Genomic DNA, 12049 nt, shown 5'->3' on the forward strand with positions numbered 1-12049 from the left:
CTGTTTTTTTTTTTTTTCTTCTTCTTTTCTTTTCGCCTTTTAATCGTATAATGCTTATTGAAGATGAAGACAGTAGTAGTCGTCTTCACCATTTTGATTGTCATAGCTCTGGCCCTGTTTATTTACTTCATTATTTAGGGGTCGATGGGGAATGTGGGCTTAGGAAGGGAGTATGGGCTGAGGGGGATGTTGAAGAGGCGGCGGACAAAAGAAAGAGAAGCGAGGAGGGGGAACTCACAATTTGCAATTACAAAGAGGTGGTAAAGGATGCGTTGGAAGGGAATGAAGTAAAGTTCAAGTCGGGACATCCTCAAGGAGAGGACAGAAACCATGTTGATGTAAGAGGTAGCAGCGGTGGAAGTGGTAGAGGAAGAGGTAATACCCTGGAGGCGAATCAACTGGACCTGATATTTCACGAATCGGTGAAAGCCATTTATGAAGGCACCAATACGCACGTGGAAATTCCAACAATAACATCCAATGGAAGGATGTATGACGCGCCATGCCATCTGGGGGAGGAGATCCAAACGACGAAAGTGCACAAGAACCATGTCTACCCGGATAGGATTCATATGAAGGAGATGATGGACCAGGTGAACTATCCACACAAAATTGAAAACTTGAAAATTTTTTTGAGGGACCGCCTTGAAAATGTGAACGAAAAGAATAGGCAACTCTTTCTGCAGAGTATGAACACTATCACGGAGATACTAAATTATAACTTTTTGTGCATAAGTCGAAATGGTAGTGACTTGGACCCTGCTTCGTTTGCCTGGCACGACTCGTTTGTGAGTCATGCGATGGGGAGGGCGTGGAAGCATGACAGCCTGTTTAGCCCATGTAGCGTGAACAACGCCAATACAGGGGAAATTACTGGTTCAGGGAAAACCACAAATGTCGGAAAAGGGAATTGGGAAAAGGGAGAGAAAACACAAGGCAAGAAAATCCCATCGGTACCATCCTCATGTCCATCAAATATTTATGAGAAATTGAAGAATGTTAGATGTTTAGAGAAACCGGGGCTTACGTACAAGTATGTGTACCCGCCAAAATATAACTCAGACCTCACGAGGGAAGTGAAAGTACCTAAAGGAAGAATCTTGTTCAACGCAAAATTTGAAAGCGCAAATTTGCAGTACGTTCTGAAGGAAAAGAATAAAGAAGTTTATTCTATATTTTTAAATCAGGACATGAGATCGAACGAAAAGAAGAACCAATGGTTCTATTTCAGCGCAAGTTATGTCCCAGAAGACTATTACCAGAGTGACTACTTTGAGGAAAAAAAAAAAAAAAAAAACGAACAGAGATGTATAGATGAAATTGTTAATGAAATAAATAGAGATGCTCATCTGGACAACAAGGAAAGTTTAAAAGTTTCTTTCGATTTTTCGGATATGTTTCTCGTTAATAATCTGAATAAACTGGATAAACCTTTTTCTGTCAAATTTAAAATTGAGAATATGTCTAGGCCTTATTTTTTATACAAGGAAGGACACTCTCCTTTGGTTTTCTCCGTATGCAAAAGTGTGAAGGAAAATATTCAGTGGGAGAGAGCAGCCTACAATGTTATCTACACGAAAAATGAGAACCCTAAATATTTTAATATAAAAACAAATACCTTTGAAAAGTTATCGTATTGTACATATACTCTCGAATTTTCCTATGATTTTCTCTATCCATACGACACAGTTTATTTTGCTAGCTCCCTTCCATACTCCTACTCCAACCTTCTGCACTACCTGGGGTTACTAAAAAGTTATGTACACAGGGTTCAGGAAGGGGAGAAAAAAATTAACTACGTGCAGGGCACATTGTGTAGGACGCCTTGTGGCTTCCCCTGCCCCATTCTAGCCATCACGAATTATGACACAGGGGAGGAATCATCTCCTAATGGGGAGAGTTATGACAGAAGTGCAATGAACAACACTGTGCAGAGAAAATTAGGATCATCTAAAATTGAAGGGTTGTATAGAAACAGCGTTCCGAAGGGACCATATCAAGAGAAACAGGTGCATTCTGTTGAAAGCACCAGTGTGCCCTCCGTGGAAAATCAGAACCTGGTATATGTCGCGAATGAAGCCCCGTGCCAATGCTCCGGGGGAAACACATACATAGAGGACGCGAGGTGCATGTACAATTTATGTCATCGCAAGATGGGAAGTAGTCGAAAAGAAAAGGAAGACAATCCCAGACAAAGGAGACCCCGCAAATATTCGAACTCATTTATGCGCCAGTTTGAGCTCCTTCTAGAGAGGCATTCCATGCACCCGTTAAATCACGATGGAGGGAAGCGCCCGAGTGGGTCAGTGGTGTCACCTTCATTAAGTGGGTCATCTACCCATGTGGTGAGTCCGTCCACAGTGGGAGAACCAACGGTCCAATCACCACGAGAAGAGAAGAAAATAATTTTTCTAACAGCGCGTGTGCATCCTGGAGAAACGAACGCCAGTTACGTGATGCATGGGTTCCTCTCCTTTATCACATCTGACAATGCATACGCAGATGCACTTCGCGATAACTTCATTTTTATTGTAATACCGATGCTGAATGTTGATGGAGTGGTTCTTGGACACAACAGATTCTGTTCAAATGGGTTCGACCTAAACAGACAGTGGAATAGGCCAATCTATTACTTACATCAAACGGTGCACACGGCAAAGTCTCTTATAAAAAAAATTCACAGAAATGGAAAAATCATCTTCTTCTGTGATTTTCATGGGCACTCAAGAAAATATAATTGTTTTTTATTTGGCAATTCGGATAGTCGGGCCCATCTAAGGGGTAAAAAATTGCCCGAAGTATTTCCTCATATTCTGGGATCTTCACTTCCTTGGTTTTCCCTGGAGGATACAAAGTTCAAAGGTGAGAATATGAACAGGGGCGTAGCAAGACATGTATGTGGAAGTGAATTCTCCATCGACTGCAGTTACACATTTGAAGTATCCCTCATAGGGATCAAAATGAAGAGCAACTGCAATGGGGTTGTCCCCGTGGGGGGAAGTACCAACGGGGTAGGCAAATCGAACGAACCGATTGGGTCGATTGAAGTTACTGAAACGCGCGAAGGAGGAGAAGGCGCCACCTGTAACAATACACAGAAATACGACTTTTGTTTTTATGATGAGAATATTTTAATGCTTACAGGAATTAGTTTTGGAATAAGTCTCTTCAAATTTTTCAATTTTCTCTCCCACCATAGGACAGCCATATCAGGGGGGGGAAACCAGACAAACAAACCGGAGATGTCGTCCCCAAATGGGAATTCAGAAATGCCCCCTTCACGTTTTAAAACAAACGGTAGGGTTCAACTTGGTGGCCAGTTGCCATGTCATAGGAATAACCTGAAAATGTTAGGAAGGAAGAAGAAAGGCGAGATTGTGATGAAGTCCAATTTGAAGGAGGTTTTACCATTGGGGAGTGTATGGGTGGGGCCCACTTCAGATGGGAAGAGTGCCCTGATGGAACCCACTACATGTTTGAAGAGTCACCTTAATGGGGGAGATGCCTTAGAAGGTGATAGTCGGAGTAGTAAACCTTATGTGAAGGTGGATGGAGAGATATCATTCCCCCCAGGGGTGTCCACTCCGCGTTCTGTTATCACCAGTGGCAACGGGAACGGAAACTGTAACAAACGTGGCGGAGAAGGAGAACCGAATCTTCGAAAGGATGTTGCCAAAAGGGATTCTAGCGTGGGGAAGGGTCGGCGGGAGGGCAAAGAGAAGGGTTTATCCAACCGGAAGAAAGAAGAAAAAGAGAAAAGAAGAAATCAAATAAAAGAAAGTCGTGTGCAGGAAGGAACGAGGGGGACCTCTCACAACAGAGCATCTGTCAAGAACGTACCAACGTATTCTATGAAGAAAAAGAATTGGTTGAAGCTGCTTCCATATAAGAACCCTTTTTTTTGTTCCCTAAACGGAAAAATATCTTCCGGCGGAAATGGTAGGGGACGATTACATGTAAAGGTATGCCGCCTCCCCGGGAATGGAGACAATGCATCGAAGAAGGAACGACATGGTAACTTATCCAGTGGATCGAATTACAGAACAAGGCGTAGAATAGAGCATCCCTGCTTAGGGGAGGACTTGAAAGCAAACATATGTGAAGTATTACAAACCTGTGGAAAGAAGCCCCACGGTTACGACCCCCAACTTGGAGGAAAAAAACGGTCTGTAGGACACTCCCATGGGAAGTTTTCGCGTCAGAGGAAGAGACCACTTCGGATTACTAGGAGAAAGTTGGTGATTATTAAAAAAGTGAATTCCGTCAAGGGGAGAAAAGCAAATGGTACGCAAGCGAAGCAGACGAAGAAGGAGGAAAAAAAAAACGGTGGATTGTGTTTGAACCATGGAGAACTAAAACGAGAGTATTTGATTTGCCTAAAAAGGAAAAAATTGAAAAGGGGGTTGGGACTAATCAAGTTGCTCAGACGGAAAGTGAAGGCGTCGGGGGTGGGGCGAGCGTCAGATGACGTAGTGGGAGAAGCGAAGAGAAAAAAAAAGAAGAAAAAAAAAAGTGATCCAGGAAAAGGCATATCTATGAACACCGTTGTGAATGGGAAGAGAGAATCGTAAAAAAAAAAAAAAAAACTCACTTGTGAGTATTAGTTTGTATGTCCAATGAGGGGGGAATGCACTCCATTATGCATCACTCCACCGTTTGAATGCATTTTTGAATTTCCCCCCCTTTTTTTTTTTTTTTTTTTTTTTTTTTTTTGTCACTCCGATTTATTTATTCCATTTTGTTCTGTTCCGTTTTATGTATTCATCTGCATACATTTATTTTTTGCCCAAGGGAATGTTGTCTCCCCTTTTTTTTTTTTTTTTTTTTTTTTGTGGCAAAAAGTTTTTTGAATGCATCGCTTTATCAATTATGTGTGCGTGTTTTGTGTGCATATTTTTTTTGCACTTTGTGAGGACTGCTGAGGAAGGTGCACAAAGATTCTTTCACTTTCACCCAGTTGAAATTTAAGCAACGTTTGAATACATCCCGTTATGCGTTACTAGGGTTAAACACCCTGTGTAACTCTCTTTTTTCCGCCTTTTTAATTTCTCTCCTTTTTATTTGCCATGCATACAACTTTTTTTTACGGCCATTTGTATGGGAAAAACGAAAACGACAATTATGGGACTGTTGTAAAACTGCTTGTTCCGAAAAAAAGTAGGATGAAGGAATAACCGCCCGTGACGGTGACAGTGGCTAGCCATATGACGGGAAATAGCCTCTGGGGATTCCACTTAATATGACCATTTACCAGCCTTGTGTAGATGCGCAGTAGTTGTCCATGTGGCGTATTGGAGGCTCCCAAGGGATGAAACAATTCCTCGTCGCTAATCTGAACAGATTTTAACGGCAGAGGGGCGAATACCGCACAGAGAGGGATTATAGCTTTCACTACGCTGATTCTTCCCTCATGCGCGGAGCGGTTGCCCATTTTTACATTAATTTGGAGAAAGTTACATGCACCATAATAGCCAATCTCCCCAATTGGTATAAAATAAAACGTGAAAATATTCTTTTGGATTTTTTTTTTTTTTTTTTTTTTTTTTAATCATTTGGTGGAGGAGAAGTAACTCCTCCGGTGTTCGCCCTAACACATGTTAATTTTTACGAGATCGCTTGGATTGGTCATTTTGGAAGTGCTTTGTGATATTTCCTTTTGATATACAAATAATTTTGTAAGAAGCATGTGATAATTTCGTGACATGTATATAATTTCCTAAGGGAGAGGGGAAAGGAAAAGTCTCCAGTATAAATCCCTCCTTAGGCAAATTAATAGCCTAAAGAAAGTTGAACGACGTGCAAGTGCAGAAAAAGGGATTCACTCTCTTTTCCTTCGGAACACATAATCAGAATGTAAAGGACCTCGTTTGCTTGAATGTCCTTTTTTTTTTTTACGTGTCCTCCCCCTACGGATGACAATTCCTAGTGTGAATGCAAGTTGGAAGAGGGGGCACCTATTCGGATATTGACCTGTGGAGACCCCCCCCCCCCCTTCAATAACCAAACGTACCTTTGCACACTCTCCCCCATGTATATCCAATACCGACTATTCAGCGAGCACTCCTTATGGAGGCTTCTCGAAATCAACAAAAATGAGAACTACATTTTGGCAAGCGACCTAAAGCACATCATCTGCAAGCAGAGCAACATCAACTATAACAACAAGATTGATATTTATTTTTCCGTGTACAAGGAGGATGGAGAGGAAAATGGAATGAGTAGGGTGAGTGGAGTGGATGAAGAAGTGGCTTTCTTAAATGCTGAGGATAAAATATACAATGGAACTAAAATTCTCATCCACAGACACATCAAGAAGAAATCAAATGTAAGTGATATAACACATGAGGCAAAAAAAGAAATAAGTGTGGATGTAAGAGAAGAACAAAAAATAAACATTCCAAGTGAATTCTTATGTAAATTATGTAGCTACATTCTAATCGACTCGCACATCGTTGTGTGCAGTAACAACTGTGGTTACTCCGTCTGCAAAACGTGTATCTTATTCTACATTTTGAACCAGCTCGTTGTCCAAGATGAGAAAAAGATGTGTGCAGTTATTGATCTGTCAAAACTTAAGGAGAATTCTATACAGTGTCCTCTGTGCAATGGATCCTTAAAATATTGCATTTGGAACAAGAAACTTGAATTAACTTTAAAAAAAATTATAGACGAACGGAGTGATATCGACTCGTTTAAACTTAATGTTGAAGAAAGGAACAGCCGTTTTCTGCGCATCGTGGAAAAACTGAAAATTGAGAATTTCCCCCCGTCTGGAAGTGGCGCCAAAGAAAATATTTTCGAGACCGAAATTTTTAAGGCGATTGAAGATAAGTACATTCTCTCTGGCGCTAACAAAAAAACAGATGAACCCTCCAGGGAGGAGGAAGTGAAAATTCCTAATCACTTCCTCTACCTGATGACCAATAATAGACTAAACTGCACAAAGGAATTCAACATGATTTTCCTCGATTTTGAAAATCCAATTTTCGACACAGTGCAGAAGATGAGTTTAAGGGCTGTGTATGATCAGCACTTGGGAAAAACCAACACAGGGCAGGCGGCATCATCAGTAAGTGGTGATGACAATCGAATCGATGGTGAAGGGAAAAGAACCATCACGCAGAGCACGACTAACCAGATACTTCACACAGATGCTAACGTGGGAAGGAAAGTACTTATGGAGAATAACGAGGATGACTTGGATGAGGACATGTACAATCAGAACAAAACCTATGTCATGCCCATCTCATTTGTAGGGGGAGAGACATCCTACTCTTTAATAGGTGTCTTCTATGTGAAGGATCTATTCAAGCGATTATCATCCTTAAGGACAGGTACAGAGGACTCGAAGGAGGAAGATATTTTGAAAACCTTTCTGCAGAAGTGGTTCTCAGATGAGGTAAAGCCTAATCAGAACTCATCCCAAATATTGAATCCTTTGGAAAGGCTCAAATCTGGAGATGTATATACTCTAGAATGGGTTCACAAGTACGAAAAGACCTGCTTTTTTCCCGCAAGGAAACAACCAATATATAACATTATAAATAGTAGACGGCAAAGAAGTAGAAAGAAAAACAATATTGAAATAGTTCTTGATCTGAAAAAATTTTTAGATGTCGTTTTGAGTGTAAATAATTACATAAAGTATGGCAGTCGGCCAAATAATTACGAGACTAAGAAAGGGGTGGGTCCTCAGGGTGTTCTATCTTCCAATGTGGATGATGAAGAGGGGAAAAGGAAAATGGCACCTACCAGCATAGATAATAAACTAGGAGATCCAAGTTCGTGGCTACACAGCATGGGTAATGTTGACGTTAAGGGGAATCCCAATGAAGTGACGAGAGAAAGGTTGGCAATGTTGACCACTCCAGGGGAGGTATCATCTCCATCTGCATCAGGTGGATTGATAAAGCAGAGCGCGTTCCAAGACATTTTCCAAATTATGTATGACACGAAAATCCCCCCCGTGACAACTGGGAGCAGTTTTAATGTTAATAACCCCTATGCTGAGTACTGTGCCCTTTTGCCTTTCTTAACCAAAGAGGATTTTCTCTTCTTGCGGAAACTGCAGAGGATTTACAAGGAGAAGTATCTGCGGCAACTGTACAGACATGTGCGCAGGAACAACCTGAGCATGAACATATTTTTTAACGCCGTCAACTCGGTCTTCTTCTCGAGCCCCAGGTGGCAATCATAATGGTGGTAGTCATGTTGGTGGCGATAGTACCGGTGGCGTCAGCAGTGGGCGCACCAAGTAACGATTCCGTCTTTTACGATAGCCTTCCGAGGGCGAAGGAACCCAAATGGCTAATACCCACTTAGGAAAAATGACCATTACTGCAATTCATATTTGTGTGCATCTTTCTGCATCTTTTTTTCTTCGCCTATTTACGTAGCTGAGCATCCATCCCTGGTCTGGATGTTTGTTGTGGCCCCGTCCCCTCTCCTTTAGTCCACTAGCTAGCCACACGCTAACTGGAATATTATTATTTTTTTTTTTTTTTTTTTTTTTTGTTCTTTTCACGGATGTGCGAATGATGTACAAATTGAATTAATACCTTAATGGAACTATTTTCTTTTTTTTTTTAATTTCAATTTTTTCTTTTCCCTTTTTCACGATGCCACGAGGAACAGTGTGTGCACCCTTGCCCTTGGTTTGGCGAATCCCTAAGTTGCCTATTCTTCCAATAGTGTGACAAAGGTAGGAATGGTACTCTCCACTTAGCATGATGCGATTACACCTAGGTTCCACACGTAAGAACGAAATGTTCATATGAGCCTCCTACCCTTAACTCATATGAAGAGAAAGCACCCTTTCTTTGGTGCCTTCAAAAAAAATGCACTCCTTATTAGGAATGTGGGGGAGAATTCTCTAGGTCCTGCCTCCAGTAGCAGTACAAGGCAACAAGGGCATCTCTCTGGCATCGCCTGTTATCTTAGTGCGGGAATTTTTTTCACCTGGATGGCCAGAGCGCCTGGCGAATCATTACACATGAATCTGCTTGTGTGAAGAACACCCCTTTGCTACTAATTGTATGAACTTATTTCCTCACCCGAAAGAAATGTGCGCACGAAAGGGAGAATAAACATTTTCGATAGAAAGCAAATGTGTGCTTAAGGCATAAAAGGTATGATGTTTTTTTTTTTTTTTTTTTTTTTTTTTTTTCTTGCATAATTAGGTCGCTTCTTTTCCCTTGCTTATTCTGATAAACTTGGCTCTCCCTTAATTCATCTCTATACTTCCCTCCCTTTTTTTTTTTTTTTTTTTTTTTATCATTCGGTGGGTTATTTTTTTTCGAATATAGCGTATAAGAACCCTTGTGTGTCATTCGGCTTCGTAGCATCTGGGTTGTGTTGAAATTGCTTCCGCCCCTACTTTTTTTTTTTTTTTTTTTTTTTTTCTTCTTCTTCTTCTTTTTAATTCTTCTTCAGGGAGAAATGTAGTTCGTGACCACATCTGTAATTCAGTTTTGTATATTATTTTCTATTTGACTGTTTGCCGTGCGCTTTGTAAGGATTGGCTGGTGAATCTGCACGCACTGGAATACATATTCTTTTACGTTTTTATTTATGTACGCAAGGGAATTGGCGTTTTAACTTGTGGTATTTTTGTTTTCCTCGTGAGAATATTGGAACAACTTGATCGCATCGCTTGCGAGGTGCTTCTAGGTGTTACTTTCTGAGCGAATCTTCTTTCTTTATAGGGCTCCTTCGAGTACCCTGTTCCGTACCCTGTTCCGTACGCTGTTCCGTACGCTGTTCCGTACGCTGTTCCGTACGCTGTTCCTTCGAAGGTGTTTACATGCACTGCGTTGTGTTCTTTTTCTCTTTGACCTTAACTGAACAGTCTCTTTGCTGAGTCAAAATTGGTAAGCCTCTCACGCGCGCTAGCTTGGGGCCCAGTGTAGGTCCATTTTGCAGTTGCCTTTCCCACTTTCCTAGCAGTTCACGTTAATGCCAATGTTAATGCCAGTGTTAATGCCAATGTTAATGTCCATTTCACCGCCATTCTTACAGACCCATTTTGGAGAACCCCTTGTTACCGCCTCTTTTGGAGCACCTGTTGCGCACCAACTGCAGAAAGGTTGCACCGGGGATTGCGTAATAAGATTAAGACGAAAAATCAAGCCGAAAAACTGTGCATTACGTAACGACCAAGCATATTCCCAATGGAGAAGCACAAGCTACAGCCGGGGGAGAAGGCCAAAATACGGGCCATCTTCTTTTTCATCGGGCTCCTACTGAGTCTGCCATCCCATGTGATAGTGAACGTGTCCTTCCTCATAAATCGTATCTATGGCGGGGATATTTTCGTCATCGTAATGGGCATCGTATCTGGATGTATGATCATCTCCTCAGTGTTTCAGTTAACTTTTGAAAGGACATCCTTCAATTCCATCATGGTGTTTAATTCTTTAAACACAGCCAGTATGTTGGTTCTACTAGTGGGCATATGTATATTCAAGTGTTCCAAAATTTACGTATATATAATTTGTGGAATTATGGGCTTGTTTATTGGTTATCTATATTCAGCCTGCACAAAATACTCTCTTCTCATGGCTATAAAAGTGAATGGTTACATGATTACGGGAATCAGCTTTAGTTCTCTCTTCTTCTTTGGGATAAATTTGTTGATGTCTTATTTTACAATCGAAGAAGGAAATGTGAACTCCTACTACAATGCCATTTCTTTATCCATTGGTACCATTGTGTCAATAGAGTTTTTTGTCATTCTCTATATTATGTATGTGCAAGTCACCTCTCCTTTCTTTACTGAACAGCGCCAAAAAATTGAACTTGAAATTTGCAGAAACGCTAATATGGATAAAGATTTAAGTTCCATTGAGCAAGGGAAGGCGAAGAAACAGAAATCTTTTTTCTCTAGATATGAATCCAAATCCAAAGAGGGAGATGTGCATACGAGTGTCTTCACCTCGTGTAAAGATAAAATTATCAACTTCAAGAATATGTTTAACTGTACCAATATTACTCACGGAGCTAGACTCATTAAGTATTACTACACCTGCCTCATCCCTATATCCTTTTCGATTTTTGTCTCCTCCATTGTGTACCCCCATATGAGTAAGTTCCCCTGAGCAGCAGCGTTTACGCGTATATTCTTGCGTACCTTCATGCGTATATTCTTGCGTACCTTCATGGAGGATGCTGAGCTCCTCTCGTATATTACCCATTATACACCTTCACGCCTTTCCCCCACGCGCAGTCCCCAACAAGCTCGAAAAAGGCGTCTACGTGAACTACCTATTCATGTTCCTCTACCAACTGAGTGACATGCTCTTCAGCCTCGTCGTGACGGTCTACCTGACCGCCTTTAATTTCCTCAAGCAGAAGTACATCGTGATCCTCTGCCTAAGTAGACTTATCTTCCTGGGTATCGCATTCAAAATAATGCATCTAGAAGATGGAAGCTATATGCGAACAAACTGGTTCGTGTCGATCATCATATTTCTATTAGGTTCTACCAACGGCTCGTTTATAAATATTAGTTACGCCAGAATAGGGGACTGCTTCGAAGAATCAAGCACCAAGGAAAAGAAGATCGCCGTGTCTTCGTCTTTTTGCGCCCTCTCTCTGTTGATGAGTTTTGCTCTGGCACCTTGGTTTTGTAAGGTAATCATTGACATGTGAGGCGTTTTTTTTTTTTTTTTTTTTTTTTTTTTTTTTTTTTTTTTTTTTTTCTCTATTTGCGATGCGCATATTCCCGGAAAGGAAGCGCATGCTACTATTTTTCATTTTGTCCACTTTATCACTTTCATCCCGTTTATCACTTTTCTCGCTTTTAATTTTCATGTGCATCCATTCTTCTTCCTTCCTTTTCTTTCTCTGCCCCTTTTTTTTTCCCCATGTGGGGATCTCGCGGGCCGGGACACGAACTTTTGCACATGAAGGAGGTCTCCTCACCTTCTCGTGGCTCTTCCTGTGAACAACACAAGTTGTAGTTTATAAACAGACGCCAAATACCCTTCACCAAGAGTGCTACCAAATGGGTTTTCACCTGGGGTAGGTAACCCAATTGGCGGAAGGGGAT

General features: G+C 41.2%; 3 protein-coding genes across 3 annotated transcripts; all 3 read left to right on the forward strand.

The window, feature by feature from the left end:
- Positions 1–50: 50 nt before the first annotated feature.
- PKNH_0210100 (zinc-carboxypeptidase, putative) lies at positions 51–4571 on the forward strand (the record flags this gene model as incomplete). The annotated part of the gene is made up of 1 exon (XM_002257737.1): positions 51–4571. One exon carries the CDS (start codon positions 51–53, stop codon positions 4569–4571), a length of 4521 nt encoding a protein of 1506 aa, XP_002257773.1.
- Positions 4572–6028: 1457 nt separating this feature from the next.
- Positions 6029–8197, forward strand: PKNH_0210200 (conserved protein, unknown function; the record flags this gene model as incomplete). Its single annotated transcript, XM_002257738.1, has 1 exon — positions 6029–8197. The coding sequence occupies one exon, from the start codon at positions 6029–6031 to the stop codon at positions 8195–8197; it is 2169 nt and encodes a 722-aa protein (XP_002257774.1).
- A 1972-nt stretch (positions 8198–10169) lies between these two features.
- PKNH_0210300 (nucleoside transporter 4, putative) lies at positions 10170–11649 on the forward strand (the record flags this gene model as incomplete). The annotated part of the gene is made up of 2 exons (XM_002257739.1): positions 10170–11082; positions 11225–11649. 2 exons carry the CDS (start codon positions 10170–10172, stop codon positions 11647–11649), a joined length of 1338 nt encoding a protein of 445 aa, XP_002257775.1.
- Between the last annotated feature and the right edge of the window lie 400 nt (positions 11650–12049).

This window comes from Plasmodium knowlesi (assembly GCF_000006355.2).
Source record: "Plasmodium knowlesi strain H genome assembly, chromosome: 2".
Taxonomy (NCBI): domain Eukaryota; phylum Apicomplexa; class Aconoidasida; order Haemosporida; family Plasmodiidae; genus Plasmodium; species Plasmodium knowlesi.